The sequence below is a fragment of the Pan paniscus genome, chromosome 14, assembly GCF_029289425.2.
Source record: "Pan paniscus chromosome 14, NHGRI_mPanPan1-v2.0_pri, whole genome shotgun sequence".
Taxonomy (NCBI): Eukaryota; Metazoa; Chordata; class Mammalia; order Primates; family Hominidae; genus Pan; species Pan paniscus.
In genome coordinates, this window is record NC_073263.2 from 94,578,018 (window position 1) to 94,605,390 (window position 27,373).

At 39.1% G+C, this 27,373-nt stretch overlaps 1 protein-coding gene across 1 annotated transcript; it reads left to right on the plus strand.

Annotated features, from left to right (window-relative positions):
- The first annotated feature begins 1,667 nt into the window (after positions 1-1,667).
- Positions 1,668-3,320, plus strand: LOC129393736 (uncharacterized). The gene has a single exon (XM_055097202.2). It carries the CDS (start codon positions 1,673-1,675, stop codon positions 2,366-2,368), a length of 696 nt encoding a protein of 231 aa, XP_054953177.1. The 5' UTR covers positions 1,668-1,672; the 3' UTR covers positions 2,369-3,320.
- Positions 3,321-27,373: the final 24,053 nt, after the last annotated feature.

Genomic DNA, 27,373 nt, shown 5'->3' on the forward strand with positions numbered 1-27,373 from the left:
ATTTCAAACAGATGATGAGGCAGATTGAGATGAGGAAGAGGAGGACGAGTGTAAAAATCAAACTTCAGATTCTGAATGTGAGGAACAGGAAACGGAGGAAATTTAAAGAAAGGATATGTTTTACTAGCCCATCAGCTCCACCTGTTGAATTAAGTGAAAGGCCACCTCCTCTCTCCCCTTAATGGGCGAGAAGATGAATTGGCTACAAAACTTACTGCTCCTGTAGTTGAAACATTAAAACCTGGAGCAATTGGTGGTGCTATACAAAATTCTATTCAAAAGGCTAGAGCCGAGAGAGAGACCTTGAAGCATGGTAATTCCCCGTAACTATAAGATGCTCTTTTAAGATGCTCTGCTCCCCAGTTTCTACCCAGCTTACCCCCCCTGCAATACAATCTTCAAGCCTTGGCTCCTTGCTCAGGGCCTTAGAACTGATAACCTAGTACTTTAACAGCTGGAACTGGGTCTACAACAACATAATAGATCAGGATGAAAACAAATTCAGTAAATTAAAGGGAGGCGTGTATTCCTATAGTGGCAAATGGGGGCAACGAGCAAATGTCCTTCTGCTTTGTTACCAAAACCCATCTACAAAGGAGAAAGAAAGAGATATATACAAGAAAAAACAGCGTACCCTATTCCTTTAAAAGCCAGAGTAAATGTAAAACCTATAATTGATCATTGGAGGTCTTCTCCATGACCCTATAACACTCCAATACTACCTTGTTGTCAGTGTAAACAAGGGCATAGCCTGAAAGCACTGAGACCACTGACAACTAGTAGCCTTCCTGTCAAAAATCCTTAACCCAGTAACCCGCGGATGGCCCAAATGCATTCCATCGGTAGCAGCAACTGCTTTGCTAACAGAAGAAAGTAGAAAAATAACCTTTAGAGGTAACCTCATCGTGAGCACACCTCACCAGTTCAGAGCTATCCTAAGTAAAAAAAAGCAAAAAGGTAGCTTAAAAACTCAATCTTAAAGTATGGGGCTATTCTGTTAGAAAAAGGTGATTTAACATTAACCGCTGAAAATTCCCTTAACCCAGCAGGTTTCCTAACGAGAGATTTAAATCTTAATTACCATACAAAGGTCCAGACTCCCTTCAGGACAGGACGATAGATGGTTCCTCCTGGGTGATTGACTGGAAAAAAACAAACACACACACACACAATGGGTATTCAGTAATTGATAGGGAAACTCTTGTAGAAGCAGAGTTAGGAAAGTTGCCTAATAATTGATCTGCTCAAACATGCGAGCTGTTTGCACTCAGCCAAGCCTTAAAGTACTCACAATCAAAAAACTCTATCTCAATCCTGACTCAAAAGGTTACCTACACCCTCTCTGAAACAAATTTGCATAAGAACTGTTGTTTATGGGAGTGCATCTTGAAGGGGCAGCTGGGTTGTTATGAAATACTCGGGAACCCAGCCCAGCTCTAGGACTCACCCCTAAGCACAAAGGCAATGTTGGGCACACTGTTAAAGGACCACTAGAATCCAGCAGCCCGGACCCTTTTCTTTGTGGTCAAGAAAGGGGAAAACAGGTGCAGGACTGCTACATCGGTGAGCATAACTAATCCGATAAGCAGAGGTCCATGGGTGATTATGTACCCTGGAAAGGAATAAGCATTAGGACCATAGAAGACACTCTAGGACTAATGCTCATCAGAAAATGACTAGGGGTGCTGGCATCCCTATGTTCTTTTTTTCAGGTGGGAAATGTTCCCCCCAAGGCAAAAACGCCCTTAAGATGTATTCTGGAGAATTCGACCCAGTCAGTGTGTGTACTTTTTCCCTCTCAGATTTGAAGCAAATTAAAATAGACCTAGGTAGATTCTCAGATAACCCTGATGGCTATATTGTTTTACAAGGGTTAGGACAATCCTTTGATCTGACATGGAGAGATATAATGTTACTGCTAGATCAGACACTAACCCCAAATGAGAGAAATGCCACCATAACTGCAGCCCGAGAGTTTGGTGATCTCTGGTGTCTCAGTCAGGTCAATGATAGGATGACAACAGAGCAAAGAGAACGATTCCCCACAGGCCAGCAGGCAGTTCCCAGTGTAGACCCTCGCTGGGACACAGAGTCAGAACATGGAGATGGGTGCCACAGACATTTGCTAACTTGCATGCTAGAAGGACTAAGGAAAACTAAGAAGAAGCCGATGAATTACTCAATGATGTCCACTATAACACAGGGAAAGGAAAAAAATCCTACTGCCTTTCTGGAGAGACTAAGGCAGGCATTGAGGAAGCATACCTCTCTGTCACCTGACTCTATTGAAGGCCAACTAATCTTAAAGGATAAGTGTATCACTCCGTCAGCTGCAGACATTAGAAAAAACTTCAGAAGTCCACCTTAGGCCCAGAACAAAACTTAGAAACCCTACTGAACTTGGCAACCTCAGTTTTTTATAACAAAGATCAGGAGGAGCAGGCGGAATGGGACAAACGGGATTTAAAAAAAAAAAAAAAAGGCCACTGCTTTAGTCATGGCCCTCAGGTAAGCAGACTTTGGAGGCTCTGGAAAAGGGGAAGGCTGGGCAAATCGAATGCCTAATAGGGCTTGCTTCCAGTGCGGTCTACAAGGACACTTTAAAAAAGATTGTCCGAACAGAAATAAGCCGCCCCCTCATCCATGCCCCTTATGTCAAGGGAATTACAGGAAGGCCTACTGCTCCAGGGGACGAAGGTCCTCTGAGTCAGAAGCTGATCCAGCAGCAGGACTGAGGGTGCCCAGGGCAAGCACCAGCCCATGCCATCACCCTCACTGAGCCCCAGGTATGCTTGACCATTGAGGGCCAGGAGGTTAACTGTCTCCTGGACACTGGCACGGGCTTCTCAGTCTTACTCTCCTGTCCCAGACAACTGTCCTCCAGATCTGTCACTATCCGAGGGGTCCTAGGACAGGCAGTCACTAGGTACTTCTCCCAGCCACTAAGTTGTGACTGGGGAACTTTATTCTTTTCACGTGCCTTTCTAATTATGCCTGAAAGCCCCACTCCTTTGTTAGGGAGAGACATCCTAGCAAAAGCAGGGGCCATTATACACTAGAATTAGGAGAAAGGAAAAGGGTAAATATATAGACTCTAAGTATGCTTACCTAGTCCTCCATGCCCACGCAGCAATATGGAGAGAAAGGGAATTCCTAACTTCCGAGGGAACACCTATCAAACATCAGGAAGCCATTAGACCCCCAAATTCTCCTTACCTCTGAATCTACTTCCTCCAATCCCTGCCTAAAGATAATTTTACAGGGAAGAGGATTTGCTTGTGTCTCTCCAGGTGACAATCAGGCACCTACGTGGGTGCCCACCAAACATCTGAAGATCTATCATGAACCACAGTATCTAGTGGACCCACCTGAACAGTGCAAATTGAAGGTTTAAGGATTGCTTTTAAGCCTCGATTTGTTTTCTCTGTGCCTCCTGTTAGAAGGGGCCTGCTTCTCGTTAATCAACAGTAAGTTTTACCCCATGGTAATTAAACAAGGCAGAAGCTGAGTTACAAATGCTTCAGCAATGGCATGCCTCCCGGCTACAGCCACAAAAGTTTTTGCTTCTGTTTCAGTAGGTTTACTAAGGTGAGGGTGAGGGTGTATGCTTGTGTTTTTGCAGGAGATGAACGAACCATGTGGATGCCCTCAAGATGTGTACGACCATGGAATGGGAGACTGGAGGGACCCATGGATCCCAACCATGGACCAGATTCCCCCATTACGAGCCATGAGCCAGTTGAATCTGAATGCGAAGACGGAACAAGGACGGACCGGAGTCACGATGCTTGATGGACCAATGCTTTCTGACTCAGCTCCTCTCTATCCTGAATACAAGAGAAAAGAGACCCTATTCAGCATGAAGAAGTTACAGAAGACGGACCTTCATCCTTCTGCAACCCCTAGGATTAAGGGTCCTCTTGTAAAAGGGAAAAGGGAAATATGTGGGAAGCATTCAAACCAGAGTGACTCCAGTTTGAATAAGGGCTAAGAAAAATGAAGCTGGATCACCAACCGGCAATTAAGGGCCACACAGCCTACAATCGCCTTGCTCCATTAAAAGAGGCCACCTTTTATGCTAGTAATAATGATAGCTAGTAATAATGATACCTTCTCTTTTACAAAAAAGAGAAGGGGGGCATGTTGGGAAACAGCTGAGTGTTGGGAAGAAAGTTGAGGCAGGGCTTGCACAATGTCCTCTGGAATATGTCTAGACTTGCTGGCTCCTTGCTTCTAGGCCTCCTAGGCTCCTAGATTGATTGTATTCCCATTATCTCAAGTAGCAGAACATGTTCCATATAAATGCTAAACCATCACAGCTGTAGATCATGCAGCTGCCATTTTTGACCCCTACATTCTCACCACCTGTTTCTCTGTTGGATTACCAATAAATAGTTTGGGCTCCCAGAGCTCAGGGCCTTCGCAGCCTCCACAATCACGATGGCCTCCTGGTCCCACTTCTCAAACTGTCTTTTTCTCAATCCTTTGACTCCACCGGACTTCATTGCCCCCATGACCTGGTGTTGGGTCTGATCACCCCAACAGGAATCCACTGGAAGCTTGGCTTGATGTTTCCTCTGATACGTAACTTCATGTCTTGGAAGATATAATTTCCACATGGTGACATTGTGTGGGGCAGAGACATTTCTTCTCAACTGCAGCAATTTGAAGCTCTAATTCAGAAGCCAACACTCTGTTCTTTATTGGATTTCAGACTCTCAGGAATCTCTGTTTATAGCTGCAACCTGGAGATTCCCCTCATCTCTCCACCCCAACACAAAGTTGTAGTCTCAGAAAAGCCTAAATAAATAGTTAAGGAAAAGTTGAAGTGTAGCCTCTCAGCTGTTTGTTTTTCTTCCAGCATTTCTCTGTGATAGATTTTTAAAAACCAAACAAATACAAAAAACCACCCACAGTATTTTTCATTCACTCCAATCAAGGGATGGAGCCTACTTCTCTACAATTGGAATCTAGGCGTGGCCATGTGACTTACTATGGTTAGCGAGGCCTAAACAAATGCAGTTCAAGCAAAGTGTGGCCAGTGTTTGCACCTTGGAGCTCGCTTTCTTTGCTGCTGGGAATTCTTTTGTCACCGTGTGAATTGGCCCAGGCTGGCCTCCTGGAGTATGACAGACCAGGTAAGCAAGGCATGCCAAGTCTGCTGAACCAGCTAAGGCCACAGACACATGAGTGGGGCCCTCTTAAACGATCCGGTCTTACCAAGCTGGCTCATATCAGAACTGCCCAGCTGACCTACAGAATTATTGGGGAAAAGTTGCTGTTTTAGTTCACCAACATTTGAAGTGGTTTGTTATACAGCAACAGCAAACCAAAATATTTTATTTAGTTCCCATATAATATAGAGCTGCAGAATAAAATACTGTTTAATAGGGGTTACTTACATGAGTAAGTACTTTAAAAGCAACACGGCTTAATGTTTTGTCATTTTCTCAGGAAAAAAAAATTATGTAAATTTAATAGATGTTGTCCTGGGGAGTAAGTAAAGCAGGTGATGGATTATGTGGCAGCACATATTCACCTATGAATACACTTGATTATGTGTATTAAATAGTAACTATTTCTTACATTTATTGGTATCATCAGTTTCAGAATAAAGAATGGGATGAGGGCTGATTGTTATTTGTTTTTTTTCAACTTACTTATCTTGGAAAATACTACCCAAGAAAACACATTTTCCTTGAAATAGGAAAGAGCATTCCACTGGATTTTACTCCTGTTTCCATAGACACAATCACTTGGGTTATGATGTGTCCAACAGGGATTCTGTGCAGGAAGCAGGAACAGCTTTTCTTATGTTTTACTTTAGCAACATGGGTCAGTGACTCACAGAAGAAATGTGATTTCCTTCTGAGGAGGAGAAAGAATCAGGGTTCCAGACTGGAAGCTATGTCTAGTAGATATGCAGGTGGACTTTACTGTTCAAAATTAAAGCATTGGGTCAGTGTTCAAAGGATTGGCATTGGGTTATTTATGGCTCGCCTCACTGATACTAAGCACACCCTTGCCTTTGTGATCGTACTTGCTGAGTTATTGCCATGAGGTTGTGTGAGCTTGGCACACCAAACTGCTTGACTCTCTAATATGCTATAAAAACTTATAGCCACATGGCAGCAGGCGCACTTCCCTTTACATTATCCAACAGATATGGACCAAAATTAGAAAATTGAGACATTTGGGGTCTTTTTCCCTTGGAACAGGGATTTATTTAGAAACTCTAATCTGAAGACACTCACTTTTGAAATGCTGAGGAAATTGCAAACAATTTATCACACAGAAATATTTGGAAGCATCCGCATCATTAAAAGTATCCCTTTCTAGTTTATAACTGAAAATCAAATAATGATCAACACGGTATTCATTTCTTCCTAGGCAATCTTCTTTTGAATCGCTAATTCATTAAAGAACCATTTAAACTGATAAGGTCCATAATTTTCATGGTTACAGATCTTCAAGGAGATAGTATGATTATTTTTTAAAATGTTCTAATATGGTAATGGACTAATGTCACTTAAAGAAAAAATATTGAAAAATCTGTATGAATCAACTAACATGCAAGATTGGGAAATTTTTAAATTTGCACTTTTTTGTGTGTAAAATATGTATAAATATGTATACATAACGTATGTACAGTGTCTATTTCTAATCTTTGGGCATCATTAGTTAATTTCAGAGTGAGGAATTTTGGAGACAGTATTGTCATTTCTTGTCTGTTTATTAGGTAATTTTTCTTGAGAAATACTATACAGGATAAATCTTTCTTCCTAGAAATAAGGAAAAAAACAACTGACTGGATTTTCCTTGTTTCTACAGATGCAAGAGCCAAATGACTTTTGAGGTAAGATACAAACACTTGTTTTTATTTTTTTTAATTGTATTTTAAATTCAGTGGGGTACATGTATTTATTTGTTACATGGGTATTACATACATCATGCTGGGGATTGGGCTTCTAGTATACCCATCACCCAAATATTGATTGCACCCCACTATTACTGGATTGCTATCAATCTGTTTTCTTAGGTCTAATAGTATTTGTTTTATGGATCTAGGTGCTCTGGTGTTTGGTGCATATATATTTAAGATAGCTAAATCTTGTTGTATTGAACCTTTATCATTATGTAATGCTTTTCTTTGTCCTTGTACTGTTGTTAGTTTGAAGTCTGTTTTATCTGATATGTGAATGGCTACTCCTGCTCACTTTTGTTTTTTATTTGCATCATACGTCTTTTTCTATCCTTTTTCTTTGAGTCTCCATGTATCTTTAGCCAGTACATGCATCTCTTGTAGATAGCAGATGGTTTGGTCTGGTCTTTTTAATCTGATTTGCCACTTTATCTTTTAAACAGGGCATTTAGGCCCTTTATATTCAAGGTTAATATTGATATATGAGGTTCTGTTACTGTCGTAGTGTTATTAGCTAGTTGTTCTGTAGTTTTGATTGTGTTTGGAGTTTTTCATTGCTTTATAGCATCTCTGACCTTCGTATTTTTAGTAGAGATGGGGATTCACCATGTTGGCCAGACTGGTCTCAAACTCCTGACCTCAAATGATCCACCTGCCCTTCAGCCTCCCAAAGTGCTGGGATTACAGGCATGAGCCACCACACCTGGCCATCATATGTATGCTTTTCTGATGGTAAAAATTGTCCTTTCGTTTCCATATTTAGAACTCCTTTGATCATTTCTTATAGGTTCAGTCTAGTGGTGACAAATTCTCTCAGTATTTCCTTGTCTGGGAAAGATTATTTCTCCTTCATTTATGAAGCTTACTTTGGCAGGGTATAACATTCTAAAATTTTGGCATGTTTTTTCTTTAAAGGGGCAAAAAGTAGGCCACCAATCTCTTCTGACTTGTAGGACTTCTGCGAAAAGTCTGCTGTTAGTCTGCTTGGTTTTCCTTTATACGTGATTTGACCTTTTTCTCCAGCTGTCTTTAAGATTTTTTTCTTTAGCATTATTTTTGGGCCTCTCTAGCAAGATTAGGGAGATTTATCTAAATTATTCCCTCAAATAATTATTCTCTCAAATAGTTGTTTATTTTACTTCTCTCTCAGGAATGCCAATAAGTCAAAAGTTTGGTCACTTTACATAATCCCATATTCCTTGAAGTCTTTGGCAAACACTTGTTTTTAAAAGGCAACAAAAATCTTCACTGTGACCTGCAGGAGGTATTCTTATCCTGTCATGCAGAAAAACAAATATGTACATTTGAATTCATTCTATTTTGTCTTGCCTTAATCTTTTTCCTTATCTTAAAATGTTGTTCACCCATTGCTTTCTCATCTACACCCTTCTTTTTATTCTGTTGTGACCAATACTGGTGTCTTTGTGTAGCATGATTTTAAGCTTCCTCAAAGTTTAAAGATTTTCACTTAACATGGAAACATTTAAAACAATAATACTTACTATTGACATTTTTCAGTGCAAACATAACTAACCTAACAATATCAATGACAAAAATTCTACTACTACTGACACTGTCAGTAGAATAAGAAGAAAAGCCACAGACTTGGGGAACATATTTGCACAAGACATGTATGATAAAGGACTGTTCTCCAGAATATACAAAGAAATCTTAGAAGTCAACAATTAAAAAAAAAACCTGATTTTTTAAATGAGCAAAAGGCCTGAACATATATATCACCAAAGAAAATATACAGAAGGCAAATAAGCATCTGAAAAGATGCTCCCCATCATGCATCATTAGGGAAATGCAAACGACAATGGGATAGGATATCACTACATGCCTGTTAGCGTGGCCAACATCCAAAACATTGACAACACCAATGCTGGGGAGGATGTGGAGCCATAAAAATTCTCATTTGTTGCTGGTAGAAATTGACATTAGTCAATCAACATCAGGAGAATGTTCTTTTCTGGGAATTTAAGCTGAAGATAATTCCTAAAGGATAAGCCATATGAATATTTTAGAGCCCTAAATGTACTTTGCGAATTCTTTATTATAAGAAAAAATCCTAAACATCCAAAAATTGGAAAATGTGATTAAGTCGATTTTGATATGTGACAGACTGGTATACAATGATTAAAATATAAATCTAAAAACGGTGTATTATGTAGAATGTTTACAATATAAAGCTAAGATAAAATTCAGATTTCAATGCAGCATCTGCACGTTGTTTACATCTGTGTCAAATTATATGTGTATGTCTTCAAGAACTGGAAACAATCTGAAAAACATAAATCAGAACAGAATGCTGAGATGTTGAGACATGAATTCTTTCAAAAGTTCCTTTATTATTGGGATGCTTACTATCAATGTTTAAAACTTGTATCTACTTTCCTTAATAAACTGATACTTTAATTGAGATAAAAGTATCTGATAAAAATCTTAGTCCATAAGGTCCTGTGATCAACAAATATAAATTTATTTTCCTGTATATAAAAATTAATTTCTTTTGGGGGCCCCATTCTCTTGAATCTCAATCAGTCCTGGGTGTTCCTTGTGATTTCTTGGAGGCACACCATTTTTTTTATCTTTGTGTTGTAATCCCAGGTGATTATCTCCTCCTTCCTTATCTTGATCGATTGGATTCTTTGATCACCCGTTCTCTTAGAAATATTGGCACAACTTGGCCAGCGCGGTGGCTCACGCCTGTAATCCTAGCACTTTGGGAGGCCAAGGCAGGCGGATTACCTGAGCTCAGGAATTCAAGACAAGCCTGGGCAACACGGTGAAACCCTGCCTCTACTAAAATACAAAATATTAGCCTGGTGTGGTGGTGCACGCCTGTAGTCCCAGCTACTCAGGAGGCTGAGGCAGGAGAATCGCTTGAATCCAGGAGGCGGAAGTTGCAGTGAGCTGAGATCGTGCCACTGCACTCCAGCCTGGGTGACAGAGTGAGACTCCGTCTCCCGCCACCATCCCCTGCCCGCCTCCCCCAAAAAAAGAAATATTGACACAACTCAGGCCTGGCGCGGTGGCTCACGCCTGTAATCCCAGCACTTTGGGAGGCTGAGGTGGGCAGATCACGAGGTCAGGAGATTGTGACCATCCTGGCTAACCCGGTGAAACCCCGTCTCTACTAAAAGTACAAAAATATTAGCCGGGCGTGGTGGCGGGTGCCTATAGTCCCAGCTACTCCGGAGGCTGAGGCAGGAGAATGGCGTGAACCCAGGAGGCGGAGCTTGCAGTGAGCCGAGATTGTGCCACTGCCCTCCAGCCTAGGTGACAGAGTGAGACTCCATCTCAAAAAATATATGTATTGGCACAACGCGGATGGGCATGGTGGCTCACATCTGTAATTCCAACACTTTGGGAGGCCGAGGCGGGTGGATCACCTGAGGTCAGGGGTTTGAGACCAGCCTGGCCAACATGGTGAAACCCCGTCTCTACTAAAAATACAAAAAATTAGACCGGCGTGGTGGTGTTTGCCTGTAATCCCAGCTACTCGGGAGGCTGAGGCAGGAGAATCGCTTGAACCCGGGAGGCGGAGGTTGCAGTGAACCAAGATCGGAGGTTGCAGTGAGCCATTGCACTCCAGCCTGCGTAACAAGAGCAACTCTGTCTAAAAAAAAAAAAAAAAGAAGAAAAAAAAGAAAAGAAAAAATATTGGTACAACTCTCAGAAACATGGGAAGCCACGTATCTACACTCATCTGGGCTGCAGTTTAAATTCTGGTTCCTTTCCCCTTTAGGCACATAGGATCATGCCGAGCTACAATGGGGCTGTCAAAACTCTGAAAAACTCTTTCTTATCTTCCTTAGTAGAAATCCCTAAACAATTCTTTTGCCAATGGTTATACCTGCAGCCCAAAACTCTAAGGTCTTGATGCCCCACAACCAAGTTTTACTTTGAAAATGGTATGTGGTTCATTTATCACCCAGATTTCCATCCTCACAAGAAATTTGATCATACTTTCTACCCCAGCCTTGAAGTAGGTAGCAAAATGGAGAGAGAGAATAAGTGTGAAGGAGAGAGAGAAAGGAAATGTAGCCAAATATTAAGAGTTGATGATCCTGAGTGAAGGCTATATATTTATTAATTGTATAATTTTTCCAGCTTTTTTATTTTGTCATTTTTCAAAATAAACTGTTGCAAAAGCAAGAAAGAATGGAATAGCTGAATTGGAAGTCAACAGTATAGACATATGTCTTTTATGGAATTTTGGTATGATAGAGGAGAGAATTAGGATCGTGAGTGGGACAGAGAGGAAGTGTATAATTTCTTGCTCTTTATGTTAAAAAAAAAAAATCTAGTCTGGGCCCAGTGGCTCAAGCCAGTAATCCCAACACTTTGGGAGGCCAAGAGGGGTGGATCACTTGAGGCCAGTAGTTTGAGACCAGCCTGGCCAACATGGAGAAACCTGTCTCTACTAAAAATACAAAAATTAGCCAGGTGTGGTGGTGGACACCTGTGATCCCCGTTACTTGGGAGGCTGAGGCAGGAGAATCATTTGAACCCAGGAGATGGAGTTTGCAGTGAGCTGAGATCATGCCACTGCACTCCAGCTTGTATGACAAAGTGAGATCCTGTCTCAAAAACAAACAAACAAAAAAACATAAAACGAAGCAGGTTATTTATACACACATCTATAACTTCAACTACATATTAATATTTGCAAACACTTGGAAAAATTTCTACCTCAGAAGTGGCTTTTGTTTTATTGTGTCCCCATAACTTTTTTCCTTTCATTTAAAAATATTCTACCATGGTAATAAAGACAGAGTGGTACTGGCAAAAGTAAAGAAAAATAGATCCATGGAACATAATAGACAGCTAAGAGATAGAACCACATAATATATAGGTAACTGATATTTGACAAAGGGGCAAAGGCAACACGGTGAAGAAAAATCTTTCAACAAGTGATGATGGACCAATTGGACATCCATATGAAAAAAATGGATCTAGAAACAGACCTTACACCCTTGACAAAAATGAACTCAAAATGGGTTATAGATTTAAAGGTAAAACACAAAACTAGAAGATAATGAGCAAAAAGCTGGATGGCCTCATTTATGGCATGATGTTTTAGATAAAACGCCAATTGTACAACCTGTAAAAAAAAAAAAAAAAAGCTGGACTTCATTCAAATTAAAAACTTCTGCTCTGTGAAAGACACTGTCAGTCGAAGAAGAAGAAAAGCCACAGACTAGGGGAACATATTTGCACAAGACATGTCTGATAAAGGACTGTTCTCCAGAATATACAAAGAAATCTTAGTCAACAATAAAAAAAAAACAACCTGATTTTTTAAATGAGCAAAAGGCCTGAACATATATATCACCAAAGAAAATATACAGAAGGCAAATAAGCATCTGAAAGGATGCTCCACACCATGCATCATTAGGGAAACGCAAACGACAATGGGATAGTATACCACTACATGCCTGTTAGCGTGGCCAACATCCAAAACATTGCCAACACCAATGCTGGGGAGGATGTGGAGCCATAAAAATTCTCATTTGTTGCTGGTAGAAATGCAAAATGGTACAGACACTTTGGAACACAGTTTAGCAGTTTCTCACAAAACTAAACTTACTCTTACCATATGACACAGGAATCCTGCTCTTCAGTATGCACCCAAGTGAGCTGAAAAATTCTGTCCACACAAAAACCTGCACAATGATGTTTCTAGCAGCTTTATTCATCATTGTCAAAACAGGGCAGCAACCAAGATATCCTTTGGTAGGTGAGTGGATCAGTAAACTGTGGTACATCCAGACAATGGAATATTATTCAGTGTGGAAAAGAAATGAGTTATCAAGCCATGAATAGGCATGGAGGAAACAGAAATCCATATTACTGAGTGAAAGAAGCTGATTGGAAAAGGTATGATTCCAACTATGTGGCATTCTAGGGAAAAAAAAAACCACTATGAGGACAGTAAAAAGGTCAGTTGTTGCCAGGGGTAGAGGGAGGGAGGGATGATTAAATAGAACATAAAGTTTTTAGTACATTGAAACTATTCTATGTGATACTCATTGGTGGATATATGTCATTAGACATTTTCAAAGTCGATAAAATATACAACACTAGTATTCCGAGAACCAAGCCAGGTCCAGCCTCGTTTTTCTCCAGGCCCAATAATGAGAAGCAGACAAACTAGGAAAGAAGAGAATTTATTGCTGTAACCGGATACAGGGAGAAGGCCGGAGATAAATAATTCCACCAGACCAACTCAAAGTGTTACAGTTTTCTTAGTGCTTACATAGGTTGGGGTTATGTGCCTACCTGCAGTATAGCATTCACCTGTCTATAGGTAACTAATTTTGTTTTAACTAGAAGGTCAGAGGCCAAAAAATGGTTGCTAAGTCCGATTAAGCTGTGAAGGCCCCAGTACCTTCAAGGCCTGTCTACTGTGGTACCGGAGTGATTATTTCTAATTCATCTTCTTTACAGCTTGGTCCAGAGAGCTGCCTTAGACTCTACAATGAATCTATTCAAACAGCTGCCTCTGTTACCTTGACTCATCTCAGATTTTTGTCAACCCGAGAAGGGTTTCCTGGCACTACGAATATAAGACTGTCTATTATTTTGGCTTGCTCTTGTTTAGGGAGAAGTCCATTCAAGGCTCCTACTGACTAAATATTTTATTTCTAGCTTTGATGTCTGGGCACTGATTTCCTAGGTTTAACTATTTGCTCAATGTTAAGGCAGTGCTGTGGAAATTTGTCTGTGTAACTGAAGTGCTACGCAGGCCTGTGTGACTGTCATACAGGCCTGTCTGTGTGATTGTCAGGGAGAATTGGCCTGGCACACTAGGAGTGAACACAGGGGTGTAAATTATGGACTTGGGGTGATAATGATGGACTTGGGGTGATAATGATTGTCAGTGTAGGTTCACTGTTTGCAACAAACGTACCACTGAGGGGCAGGATGTTGATAGTGAGGGAGGCTGGGCCTGCACGTGGAGGGGTTCTGGGAGTATACAGGAACCCTCTATACTTTCTGCTCCATTTTGCTATGAACCTAACACTGCTCCAAAAATAAAATATATTTAAAAGGGCAAAAATTCTAAAATTAGGGCAGATATAAGCTTGAGGAATAAAATAAGAACTAGTTGTAGGAATTAGCTGGTAGAAGTCACTAAATGCCACTTGTACTATTTTTTTTTTTTTGAGATGGAGTCTCGCTCTGTCACCCAGGCGGAGTGCAATGGCACGATCTCGGCTCACTGCAACCTCTGCCTCCTGGGTTCAAGCAGTTCTCCTGCCTCAGCCTCCCGAGTAGCTGGGATTACAGATGCCTGCCACTATACCTGGCTAATTTTTTGTATTTTTAGTAGAGATGGGGTTTTGCCATGTTGGCCAAGCTGGTCTTGAACTCCTGACCTCAAGTGATCTGCCCGCCTTGGCCTCCCAAAGTGCTAGGATTACAGGCATGAGCCACCGTGCCCCACCAACTTGTTCTATTTTAATAAAAGATTTTCTGTATTTTCATGAAAAATCTTTCTTTAAATCCTCATTCCCAGTAAATACATTTTTATTTTTGCTTGCCCACTAAATATTAAAAATTGGGAAGTTTTTAAGAATGATATTGAAAATATTTTCTCTGTCTTTTTGTTTGCCTAAATGTCTGTGGTCAGGATCTTTTTTGTAGTTAAACCTATTTAACTTCTTCCTTAGTGACTAAATGAAAGAATAAAAACATTCTCATTATTCTCTGACCCAATAAGCCTATGAATGTTGTGTCATTTTAATGGGCCAAATATTTGGAATAAAATCTTGTGATTGGAGAAATGAGATATAGATTTGATGGAAAAGAAATTGCTTATGAACAAACAACGACATGAATTTTTATGTAATAATGTGAACATATACAAATTTACTGCATACTAAGTTTATCATTGAGAAGGCTGATTCATAGACTCATAGGTGGTGCAATTGTGAAGAATGAAACATTCTACCAAGGTCACAGTATTGCTAATGACAGCCTTCTGGTAACCTGTGATACCCCGGTCCCCTCAGCTAAATTTATCTTATCCATTCTTAATGATAGGAAACACTAGGATTTATTTTACTTTGTGTTAAAGCCTGTGTGCCTTTCTAAAAGGCCTCTTTTAGAAAAGTCTTGGCCGTGCCTGAAGGTATTAACTATAGCAGACCTCCAGGGATAAGAAACACTTGTTCAGCTCTAATTATTTTATCAGGTGTCAGCCTCGCTGCCTAAATGCCTAAATTCTAAAGCAAGTCAGTTGCCTTTCAATCAACAAGAGAGAACCATCTACACCTGACAGATCCCCATCAGAAAACCCATGGAGACAATTGCTTCTCCAGAAGGATCAGAACAGGCTAGTCATTTATTTCCTGAGATTCTCTAACTTTCACCTTTTTTCATTCTGATCATAAGAAAAAGAGACGCATGTGCTATATTACATTAACTCTTCCAGTATAGCAATGTGTTCTCAGAACTACAATTTAATATTTTACCTGGTAATCCCAGCACTTTGGGAGACCAAGGCGAGAGGATCGCTTGAGGCCATGAGTTCAAGAGCAGCCTGGGCAATATAGTGAGACCTCATCTCTATTTATTTTTTTTAAAAATGTACTTCGCCTTGTATCTGGAGAAGTGTGTGAAATAATGTTACCTTAGACATTGCTTCATTTGTTGTTAATATATCAAGAGAGTTTATTATGAACTTCTATTCTGCCACATGAGAAATTCTTCTGAGTTCAGAACTAGGACATGTTGGCCATTTCTAGTAATTTAGCATTCTATATCAAATGATAGTTATTTAACTCAGCACCATTGTGTTTTCACCCTGGCTGCCAGGAAGCTAAGTGATTTTTATGGCCATAGCTTCATTAGCCTTGTCCGCTTCCCATCTCTTGTCATTTTGCCCTTGTTTTCATTTTACAAATATTCACTTTATCTCTCCAATATGACAAAACACTTTACAAACTCAAAGGCAATAAATCCCAGGCATGTTTGCTGAGCAGTTATGATGTGGTCATCCATGGCACTGAATGGGAACAAAAGTCAGATTCAAGATCCTGATGGAGGATCTTGGAGACTCACAGCAAGTCAGACACCCAAGCTACAACTGTCAGAAAATTAACTACATAGTATAACAGAAATAGATACAAGTTGCAGTGGGAATAGAGATGGAAAATATCTGTGTTTTGTTAGAGGAGAACTAGAAGACTTCACAAGAATGTGAACTCTTAACCTGGGTCTGGAAGGATGAGTAGGACATCGCAAGAAAGTATGTTTGTAATGTACAATGGGTCCTGAATCCCAGGATACAAATGCAAGATATATAAAACTTAATATCATTTTTCTGTAACCAAATGCATCTCATTTGACCCTGGTACTGTGGTTTAATCTGAGTAAGTTGGTCTCTATCCTATGAGCCCATGAAATGTTCATTTGATTTAGGGAGTTCAAGAAAATAGTGGTTCTGATTCATTTAATATTCTTTTAAATATAGTGTTTCCTGCCTGGATGTTGACTTTTGAAGCTCAGATATTAGGTATTTGATTCTTTTAATTCTCTTTGTATTTTTGATGTGTCATCCCTTCCCAGAGGTAATAACAGGAAGATAAAATGCAGAAAAAGGGGAAACCGGGTATTATTGTGCCCAGCATTGAGTGCCATAATGAAACAACATCCCTTAGTTGAGAGAGGCCTCAGTGGCAAGGGACCTTAGATATTATCTCTGTCAAGCTCCTTCACCCTCATTTTATGGAGTAGAAAATTGATGCTAAGAAAGGCAGAGTGATACTCCCAACATTATCCTGGTCAGTTGGAATTGTGGGCTGCACATTTTTTTTTTTTTTTTTTTTTTTTGAGATGAAGTCTCACTCTGTCGCCCAGGCTGGAGTGCAGTGGTGCAATCTCGGCTCACTGCAACCTCTGCCTCCTGGGTTCAAGTGATTCTCCTGCCTCAGCCTCCAGAGTAGCTGGGACTACAGGCGCGTGACACTGTGCCAGGCTATTTTTTGTATTTTTAGTAGAAACGGGGTTTCGCCATGTTTGTCAGGCTGGTCTTGAACTCCTGACCTCATGATCCACTCGCCTCGGCCTCCCAAAGTGCTGGGATTACAGGCGTGAACCACTGCACCCGGCCTGTGGACTGCACTTTTAACTCCAGCCTCAGCAGTATTCCAGATCTCTTCAATATTTCTTTAATCTGCAGCACTAAAGAATTGCCAAAGGAGTTTGTTACAACATATCAATGATGCATCATATTTCAGGGCTTTATTGTCAGAGATTCAAATACAGAATGCATTTTTACCAAGTGCTTCAGGTGAGAATAATGCAAAGGACCTGCCCTTTCAAGTACACACAGTGAAAGTCTGAACTCCATAAGGACAGAAGCCGATTTTTGTTAATATTTTTATGCCCAGTGCCTACATAGCACGTATTGTATAGAAAATGTGAATGTTGAATACATGCAAACTGTATTTCTAAAAATACACACGACCTTCGTTTGTTGTTTGTTTCTAGCAAAAGCACTGACAAATTTATTCTTTACTGGAATATTTTGAATTGTTATCTTCGAATTGTTATGTTTCTGCATTTCTTTATAGATCAAGCTTCTCAATACAAAGCCCAGATCAAGCTTGTCAACACAAAAAGCCATCAGCCTCAACAAAATCCTAGGAAGCAGAATTCAAGCAGTGAAGGATAATGTTTTGTTTAAGTTGTCAGTGTTCACCCTTCAAAAATGTAAAATATAATTCCAAATCAAAATCCAAGTTGCTTTTCTTTTTGGTATTTTGCGATTTATTGTAGCATTACCTTTATTTGTGAGGAAAATATATTGAAGGATTTTTTCTCATTAAATATGTAACTATGAAATATTTAGGTCTACAAAATGAATTTCTCTATATTTTATGAACAAAATATCCTAGAAAAGAGAGACTTTTTAAATAAATGAAGATTAGTGAGGATAATTATTTCACATAGAAAAATTACATTTATTGGCTTCTAAGACCTAATCTACTCAATAAAATAAGTTATGGTACCTTAATAACTGAGGAAAATAGACATAAGTAAAAAAAAAACACGAGGAGAGAAGTCTACATGTAAGTATTCTGAGGTCAGGACTTTTTCAACTTTATCACAAAATTCACAGGGTGGATAAATAGTATTTCCACATTTTATAAAGGTTTCAAGGAAGCCTCAGTATAATCAACCCCTAACATATTATCTTCTAGATAGCCAAGTTCTGTAGCTCGCAACACATGGCCCCTGCCTTCCAACTTTAATTAACATAATCTGGTTATCTTGTTCTGTAAAAATTACAAAAGTCCATTTCAGTGGGGTAATTGCAGGTGAGTGATATCCAAGACTGAGAAAATGTAGATTATTAGATTTAGCAAAATGTTATAGCATGATTCATATTTGTTGATTGTGAAAATGCTTTTGGGAGATTGAATTAGCAGAAAGAAGACCTTTTACAAGGCTCAGAGAAAATAATCTCAGGAGTGTAACATTGGAATGAATTTGCAGATCTAAATGAGCATGTCTAAAAATTAATATAACAAAAGAAGAGTGGTACATAAAAGTAGAAAGTCAGCAAATAAGCCAGATTGATTTTGACATTTGACGAGCAACTATTATAGTGAAAGTAATCATGAAAATACAAGCTGACTGTGTTTTTAGTGATTAATTCTGGCTAGAGTATGACAAGTATCCAGATATTCAGACAAAAGCAAAAATGCTAATTTGCCTGAAACATATTTTTTCAGTGTAATTTGAATCATTGTTTTCCTATATTACTAAACTTTCTCCAGATGGTTCATAATTTTGCTTTTAGAGTAATTGTTTTGTTTTTAAACTTCCACCTTATCTTTTCTCATAAAGCAGCACTCATGACCAGAGCCCAGAACATAATACTAAAATCACATTTCTTAAAAGTATTCTACTTAAAGGACACATCTTCAATTCAATTGAAACTAAGTCTTACACAATGGGATGATTCTCAAATTATTTAAAGTGAATTACTGGTGGCAGCATTGGTGTTAAGGGAAAGACCATTGGAACAGGCATACATTACAACCAAAAGCCCTATTCCTCCTACCATAATTGGCCATCTATTTGGGGCAATGTAGCTTGGATAAAAGAAAACCTACTAAAGGTTTTGGCCGTAACTACATTTGTACAAGAAGATTCTGGTAAAATGTCAGGACTTCACCATCCAGCCCATTGGTTACTGATAAAGTTTTGATATGTGTCCCCTCCAGCTCTCATGCTGAAATGTGATTCCTAATGTTAGAGGTAGGACCTGGCAGGAGGTGATTGGATCACGGGGGTGGATCCCTCAGGAATGGCTTTGAACCATTCCCTTGGTGATAAGACAGTTCTTGCCAGTTAGTTTACATGAAATCTAATTGTTCAAAAGTCTGGGACCTCCCCTCAACCCCTTTCTCTCGCTCTCGCTCTTACTATGTGACTCACTTGTTCCCTTTCACCTTCTGCCATGGTTGTAAGCTTCCTGAAGCCCTTACCAGAAGGCAAGCAGATGTTGGTGCCTTGTTTGTACAGCCTGCAGAACCATGAGCCAATTAAACCTCTTTTCTTCTTACATTACCCAGTCTCAGGTATTTCTTTATAGTAACACAAAAACAGCCTAACACCGTCACCTACTCTGCAGTTTTTCCCAGCAGCTTGTCTGATGCCAAAGCCACCCCTTTCATAGATGGAAGCAAAGATGCCATTCTGGACAGTGAACAAAGTCACCGGGATAGGGTGTTAATTTTGTTCTTTCACAGCACATTGCAGCTTTCTTTGTGCAAAAACAATATGGAAAAGGAATGGGAAGTAAAACATGCTGTACTGAAAAGACATAACACAATATGTCAGTGGACAAGAACCATTTTAGAATAAAACTAATTTTATATATTTCTCAAAAGTATATTTGTTCATCTAATAAAGTGATGGGTATTAAAGGTAAATAATGGGGAAGGGGACAAAAATTCTTCAGTCTCAGTAGATAATATTAGAAAGTTTTCTTTCTCATAGAACTACAAAAAGGTGATTTGTGGTGTGATTTTCTCAACTTCATCCCTACACATATTATCTCTGTAAGATGAATCTTTTCTAAGACATGGATTGCCCTTTTATGCTGACTGCATGCGTGCGTATGCATAAAATGCCACATTTCCAATTAGGATGTGTATACTCAGGAAGGATGACATATCAGGGCTGTCAGCCTAAAAGCCCTACAGCTCAGGAGAATTTTCCATATCACTCTGTGGACCTGCCAAGATTATGGGACTTATCTATTTGTTTTCTTCCTCTTCTCTTTTCTTACCTTTCATTCCAAAGTCAACCTCTCTCTCAAACTGTAGATATTGTTATTTTGGATAGCTCTAGAAATAAAGTGAATTTGGTGATCTCTTTTACCAAAATTTAAATAATGTTTTCTCTTATCCCAGTAAGATGCACTCCCTGTTTCCCTGTTTTTCCCAACATCAGTTAGTTTCCAACAATTTAGCTTTTCGTCTTCATATAGAAAAATGTGCTAACATACTACTGAAAAATATTGCTTTGTGTGGAAGAAACTACAAGGAGAAATTTGCATTTGAAGTTTAGTGCTTGATAATGTCTTCTTTGGACATCTTAAATATTTTGCACGTGGAAATGTTGCAAAACATGTTAGTGGTCCACCCATTTAGTTAAATGACATCTAATAGGATAATGATGTAAGATCTTCAGAAAGACATTTCAAGCCCTTGAGATAGAAATGCAGAGTTCAGAAATATACAGTCTTTTTCTGATAGTTTTAAAATTCTTATATTGACAAACAGGGAAAAAGAAATAGGATGGGTGTGGAAATATTGGTATCAAGTTAGACTGTCAGGTAGAAATAAAACTGATTTGAGTGTACTTTCAAACAGCTATATCAGTATTCAAATGCATAATTTAGATTTTCACTAGGTTCGACTTAATTGTGCATTAAATTATAAGGGATGAGGCCAGGTGTGTGAAGTTTGTACGCTATGTGGCCAAGGTCGAGAATTTGTGTGCTGTTTTCTGAAAGCCTTGGTGATTCAAGCATCATAGATATGGATGCCTCCAAGTTTCTCGGAAAGTATCATTCACATTTTTATTACTCTGAGAGAGTTAGATAAGATCACAGAACTTGAGGAGACACAGTAGACAATTCGGTCTGTTTTTTCTGCTAGTCTCATAGTAATTACCATATTTTTTCCAGATTGAGCAATTAATAATGCATTCTAATGCTTTCCATTTGGTTCTCTACAACATTGGTGTTAATGTCCTCATCTTGCCATTAAAGTTTCTTTTCTCTAGTTTTCTAATCAGACCAAGATGGTCTTTTTAAAAGGAAAGAGGCAGTAACTAGCTAATTGACAAAGCACATTTGCTCTCCTTCAAAGCATGTTGCAAAGAACAAATCAGCCTGTAGCACTTAGTCCTTCTGATGATTTTGAGGGAGAAGGGATTTTATTATTCACAGTGGAAAAAATTAGACTATGAACAAGAAGGGCATTTTTTTTCCTAGCCTTATTTACTCAGTGTGAATGTGAGCTTACATTTAAGAATGCCTATTTTGTTTATCTGTTAAATTCTGACAACACCATTTTAATGCTATAATTGTTAGCTATTAAAGGCTTTAATTTTATTAAAAGATTAATGAAATAGATTTGTTAACTCATAGTAGGTTTTTTTTCTTTGTATAACAGATTCTTGCTTTGAGAGATATTTATGCTCTCTTGCTAAATTAATGGAAACACAGAAAAGATTAAATGACTTTTTGAGGATCACATCAAAATTTAGTGGCTCAGCTCAAATCAGAAATCTAGATTACAGCCCTTTAAGCTTCAGGCCATGTAGTCTCTTATGTTCATAAAATAATAGTTCGCATAGTAAAGGAGAGACAGTGCAATTTATCTTTGCTGTTAGTCAATGCCATCAATTCACTCTATTCATTCCTCTTTGTTTTTTTTTTTTTTTTGATTACTACAGAAAGATGTGTAACTACAGGTAAGACTTCAGTTGGCCTTAATAAAAATGTTTAATGCAGTATTAGATTCTAATATAAAATTTAGTTCTTGAATATAAATTAGAAAAATGTATATTCAAGAGATAGAAGATTTTTAAATTCTCATTACAAAAGAAAAGAATAAATTACTTTGATAAATGATCGGGGAAAATTTCAACACTTAGAAATGACATCTATGTATGTTACTCTAATCCATTTTGAAAGAACAATCAGCGTTATTCAAGTTTTATAAAATACATGAATGAGAACTGGTTATTGCCCTCAATGAACTTACAGTCATTTAGGGAGGATAGAACAAGTCCCTGCAAACAAAAACTAATAGTGCAAGACTAGGCATGATTAAGCACTAAATTCTGTTTTATGGGCTGACTTTGCTTTCGATGAGAAATCAGAAGAGATGGAAGAATAACTGCTGCTGAGAAGCACATCAAAAAGCTTATCCATCATGATCAAGTGGGCTTCATCCCTGGGATGCAAGGCTGGTTCAATATACACAAATCAATGAATGTAATCCAGCATATAAACAGAACCAAAGACAGAAACCACATGATTATCTCAATAGATGCAGAAAAGGCCTTTGACAAAATCCAACAACACTTCATGCTAAAAACTCTCAATAAATTAGGTATTGATGAGACGTATCTCAAAATAATAAGAGCTATCTAAGACAGACCCACAGCCAATATCATACTGAAAGGGCAAAAACTGGAAGCATTCCCTTTGAAAACTGGCACAAGACAGGGATGCCCTCTCTCACCACTCCTATTCAACATAGTGTTGGAAGTTCTGGCCAGGGCAATTAGGCAGGAGAAGGAAATAAAGGGTATTCAATTAGGAAAACAGGAAATCAAATTGTCCCTGTTTGCAGACGACATGATTGTATATCTAGAAAACCCCATTGTATCAGCCCAAAATCTCCTTAAGCTGATAAGCAACTTCAGCAAAGTCTCAGGATACAAAATCAATGTGCAAAAATCACAAGCATTCTTATACACTAATAACAGACAAACAGAGAGCCAAATCATGAGTGAACTCCCATTCACAATTGCTTCAAAGAGAATAAAATACCTAGGAATCCAACTTACAAGGGATGTGAAGGACCTCTTCAAGGAGAACTACAAACCACTGCTCAATGAAATAAAAGAGGATACAAACAAATGGAAGAACATTCCATACTCATAGGTAGGAAGAATAAATATCGTGAAAATGGCCATACTGCCCAAGGTAATTTATAGATTCAATGCCATCCCCATCAAGCTACCAATGACTTTCTTCACAGAATTGGAAAAAACTACTTTAAAGTTCATATGGAACCAAAAAAGAGCCCGCATCACCAAGTCAATCCTAAGCCAAAAGAACAAAGCTGGAGGCATCACGCTACGTGACTTCAAACTATACTACAAGGCTACAGTAACCAAAACAGCATGGTACTGGTACCAAAACAGAGATATAGATCAATGGAACAGAACAGAGCCCTCAGAAATAACGCCGCATATCTACAACTATCTGATCTTTGACAAACCTGAGAAAAACAAGCAATGGGGAAAGGATTCCCTATTTAATAAATGGTGCTGGGAAAACTGGCTAGCCATATGTAGAAAGCTGAAACTGGGTCCTTTCCTTACACCTTATACAAAAATCAATTCAAGATGGATTAAAGACTTAAATGTTAGACCTAAAACCATAAAAACCCTAGAAGAAAACCTAGGCAATACCATTCAGGACATAGGCATGGGCAAGGACTTCATGTCTAAAACACCAAAAGCAATGGCAACAAAAGCCAAAATTGACAAATGGGATCTAATTAAACTAAAGAGCTTCTGCACAGCAAAAGACACTACCATCAGAGTGAACAAGCAACCTACCAAATGGGAGAAAATTTTCACAACCTACTCATCTGACAAAGGGCTAATATCCAGAATCTGCAATGAACTCAAACAAATTTACAAAAAAAAAACAACCCCATCAAAAAGTGGGCGAAGGACATGAACAGACGCTTCTCAAAAGAAGACATTTATGCAGCCAAAAAACACATGAAAAAATGCTCACCATCACTGGCCATCAGAGAAATGCAAATCAAAACCACAATGAGATACCATCTCACACCAGTTAGAATGGCAATCATTAAAAAGTCAGGAAACAACAGGTGCTGGAGAGGATGTGGAGAAATAGGAACACTTTCACACTGTTGGTGGGACTGTAAACTAGTTCAACTATTGTGGAAGTCAGCGTGGCGATTCCTCAGAGATCTAGAACTAGAAATACCATTTGACCCAGCCATCCCATTACTGGGTATATACCCAAAGGACTATAAATCATGCTGCTATCAAGACGCATGCACACGTATATTTATTGCGGCACTATTCACAATAGCAAAGACTTGGAACCAACCCAAATGTCCAACAATGATAGACTGGATTACGAAAATGTGGCACATATACACCATGGAATACTATGCAGCCATAAAAAATGATGAGTTCATGTCCTTTGTAGGGACATGGATGAAATTGGAAATCATCATTCTCAGTAAACTATCGCAAGGACAAAAAACCAAACACCACATGTTCTCACTCATAGGTGGGAATTGAACAATGAGAACACATGGACACAGGAAGGGGAACGTCACACTCTGGGGACTGTTGTGGGGTGGGGTGAGGGGGGAGGGATAGCATTAGGAGCTATACCTAATGCTAAATGACGAGTTAATGGGTGCAGCACACCAGCATGGCACATGTGTACATACGTAACTAACCTGCACAATGTGCCCATGTACCCTAAAACTTAAAGTATAATAATAATAATAAAATAAATAAATAAATAAAAGAATAACTGCTGCTGAGAATAACTGGGAGTGTTTCTTCAATAAGTTCAAAGTTAAACTAGATCTCAGTGGTTGGGAAACAATTTGAGGAAAGGAGGAGAGACGTTATAGGTGGGGTATGCAAGACTAAGCATAGGCTGTTTCTGAGGTAGTACCAGATAGCTACGAGCTAGTCAGCAAAATGAAGTCTACATGCTCATTTGGTTATCAATTCAGCAAATATTTACAGAGATCCTACTATGCTAGATGCTGACAGCACAGAAAGAAAGAAAGGAAAGAAAGAAGGAAAGAAAAGGAAAGAAAGAAAAAGAAAGAAAGAAAGACAAAATTCCTATTTTATGTATGGCCCCAGCAGGAAGCACATGGCATACGTAAACAGAGTTAAGAGAGGAGAGCATAATAAAAAGGTTTATTTACAAAGATGCTAGTGGGTTTTAGGGAAACCAGCAAAGGATAGTATAATGCTGTATGGCTAGCAATAGTGGAAAGCAGTTAATATTTCTAGATTTGAAGGGACAGTGGGCGGGAGAAGTTACTGAAACTCACAGGGAGTAGATGCAGGAAAAGGGCTGCCTCACAAGAGACGTAGCCTTCAGCAGAGTCTCACAGTCAACTTGCAGTAACGAGCCGGAAGGAAATCTGGTGAATAAATAGGGCCTTGCCCCAATCTCTTAATTTCCTGTTAATGTTTCCCACTAGCTAACTCCAACTGGAAGGCAACAGGGCCACTTTGATACAGTCACTGCAGGTCAATGCTGGGGCATAGCATATAGTGAAGAGCAGCACAGTGTGTGTATCAGGGATCCAGCAGAGAAGCACGAGGATGGAGAGACACACACACAGAGATTTATATAAATATATATAATTGATATTCATGTGTAATTTGAGGGTATTAATTTATATAAGTATAAATTAATATAAATATAATTTATTTATAATAAGCTGACAGGCTGGAAACTCTAGAGGAGAATCTGATGCTGAAGTCCACATGTAGAATTTCTTCCTCCTCAGGGAAACCTCAGTTTTGCTCTTAAGAACTTGCAATGGATTAGATGAGGCCTGCATAGATTATCAAGAATAGTCTCTGTTACTTAAAGTGAATTAAATATAGACGTTAACAAGATCTTTAAAAAATCTTCATAGTAATACATAGACTCATGTTTAATTAAAAAACTGCTTGCTATAGCCAAGCCAAGTTGACTCATAGAAGTAGTCATTGCCGTAGGACCAACAGGTCCATACACCCACTGCTCAGGAACAGACCAACACCCTCAGACAGCAGGGATGCATCAGAGATAGAGTTTAACGATCACAGGAGTCAACCAAGGAGATGGGAGGAGACCCTCAAATCCATCTCCCAGAGGGGCTGGGGTAATCATAGAGGACGAAAGGCTGGAAAATTGAGGTCGCTGGTTGGGGAAAGAGGGATGAAATCATCAGGATGTGGAAACTTCATTCTTTAGTGAGTCAGATTCTCATGGCATCCTTCAGACCAGCTGACGTCAGTAGTTTCACTGGTGCATAGGCCTTGAAAGAATATTTCAAATGGAAAACTTCATAATTTATAACGTTCAAGTTGTTATCTGCAAAACAGTTATGGAGAACTCTAATCTTCTAACAGGGCTACATGATTCCGAGGCAATAGAATCAAACAGCTATGAAGACCAAACAGCTCGGAGGACGCAGGTCAGAGAGCCAGCTGCCTAAAGATCAATGCTGAGTGGGCTGCAAGCTTGGCTTATTTTCTTTTCTCTCCCTCCCTTCCTCCTGATCAATTTTATAAAGTTTATAAGGATGGTTTCACCATAACAGTCTCTATTCTTACGGAGCTTATATTTTTTATAAGAGAATACAGAAAATTTTAAAAATTATATATACCCTTCAATTGATGATAACTGCTCAGGAGGATAAAGCAGAATATATTGATCAGGAGGGAGGAGAGATGCTGTTTTAGACAGGATGGTCATGGACATATGTAATCTGCTGATATTTGTGCTGAGATCTGAATAAAGCTAGAAAGTAAGTTGCACAGATCTCAGGAAATTGTTCCAGGAAGATGGCTCCAGCAAAGGCCTGGACTTGCTCTGTTCAAGGATGAGCAAGGAGGCCAGTTTCTGGAGCTGAAGTAGCATGCAAAGAGTAAGAAAATGAGATCCGATGATAACATGAGGTCAGATTAGGACCTTTCAAGTGAGTTAAGAATCTTGGATTATATTTTGAGGGAAATAGAAAGCAGTTAAACTTTTCAAGCTGAAAAGTAATTTGACCTTTTTTTTTTTTTAATGAACTTCTTTGGTCTTTGGGTAGAGAAAAGACCATGGGCATCAGGAGTTGAAGCAGGAAACGTGGAGTGCTTTAGTCTCAGTCCAGGACTGGATGAGCATTGTGGTGATAAAGACCATAATATACTCTGAAAGTAAAGTCAACATGATTTGCTTCCTAGATACAACACATACAAGAAAGAGAGAAGTCAAAGTTGCTTGATATTTGGCCTTAGCAACTGAATTAGTAAAATTACTATTTACTGAGATGCAAAAGACTAGAAAGAGGCAGGTTTGGGGTTGGGAGAATGAGGATTCAGGAGTTCTAATTGGAAATG

Excerpts from the sequence above, each read along its gene's own strand:
- LOC129393736 (XM_055097202.2), top strand. The coding sequence starts at position 1,673 with ATGACTAGGGGTGCTGGCATCCCTATGTTCTTTTTTTCAGGTGGGAAA.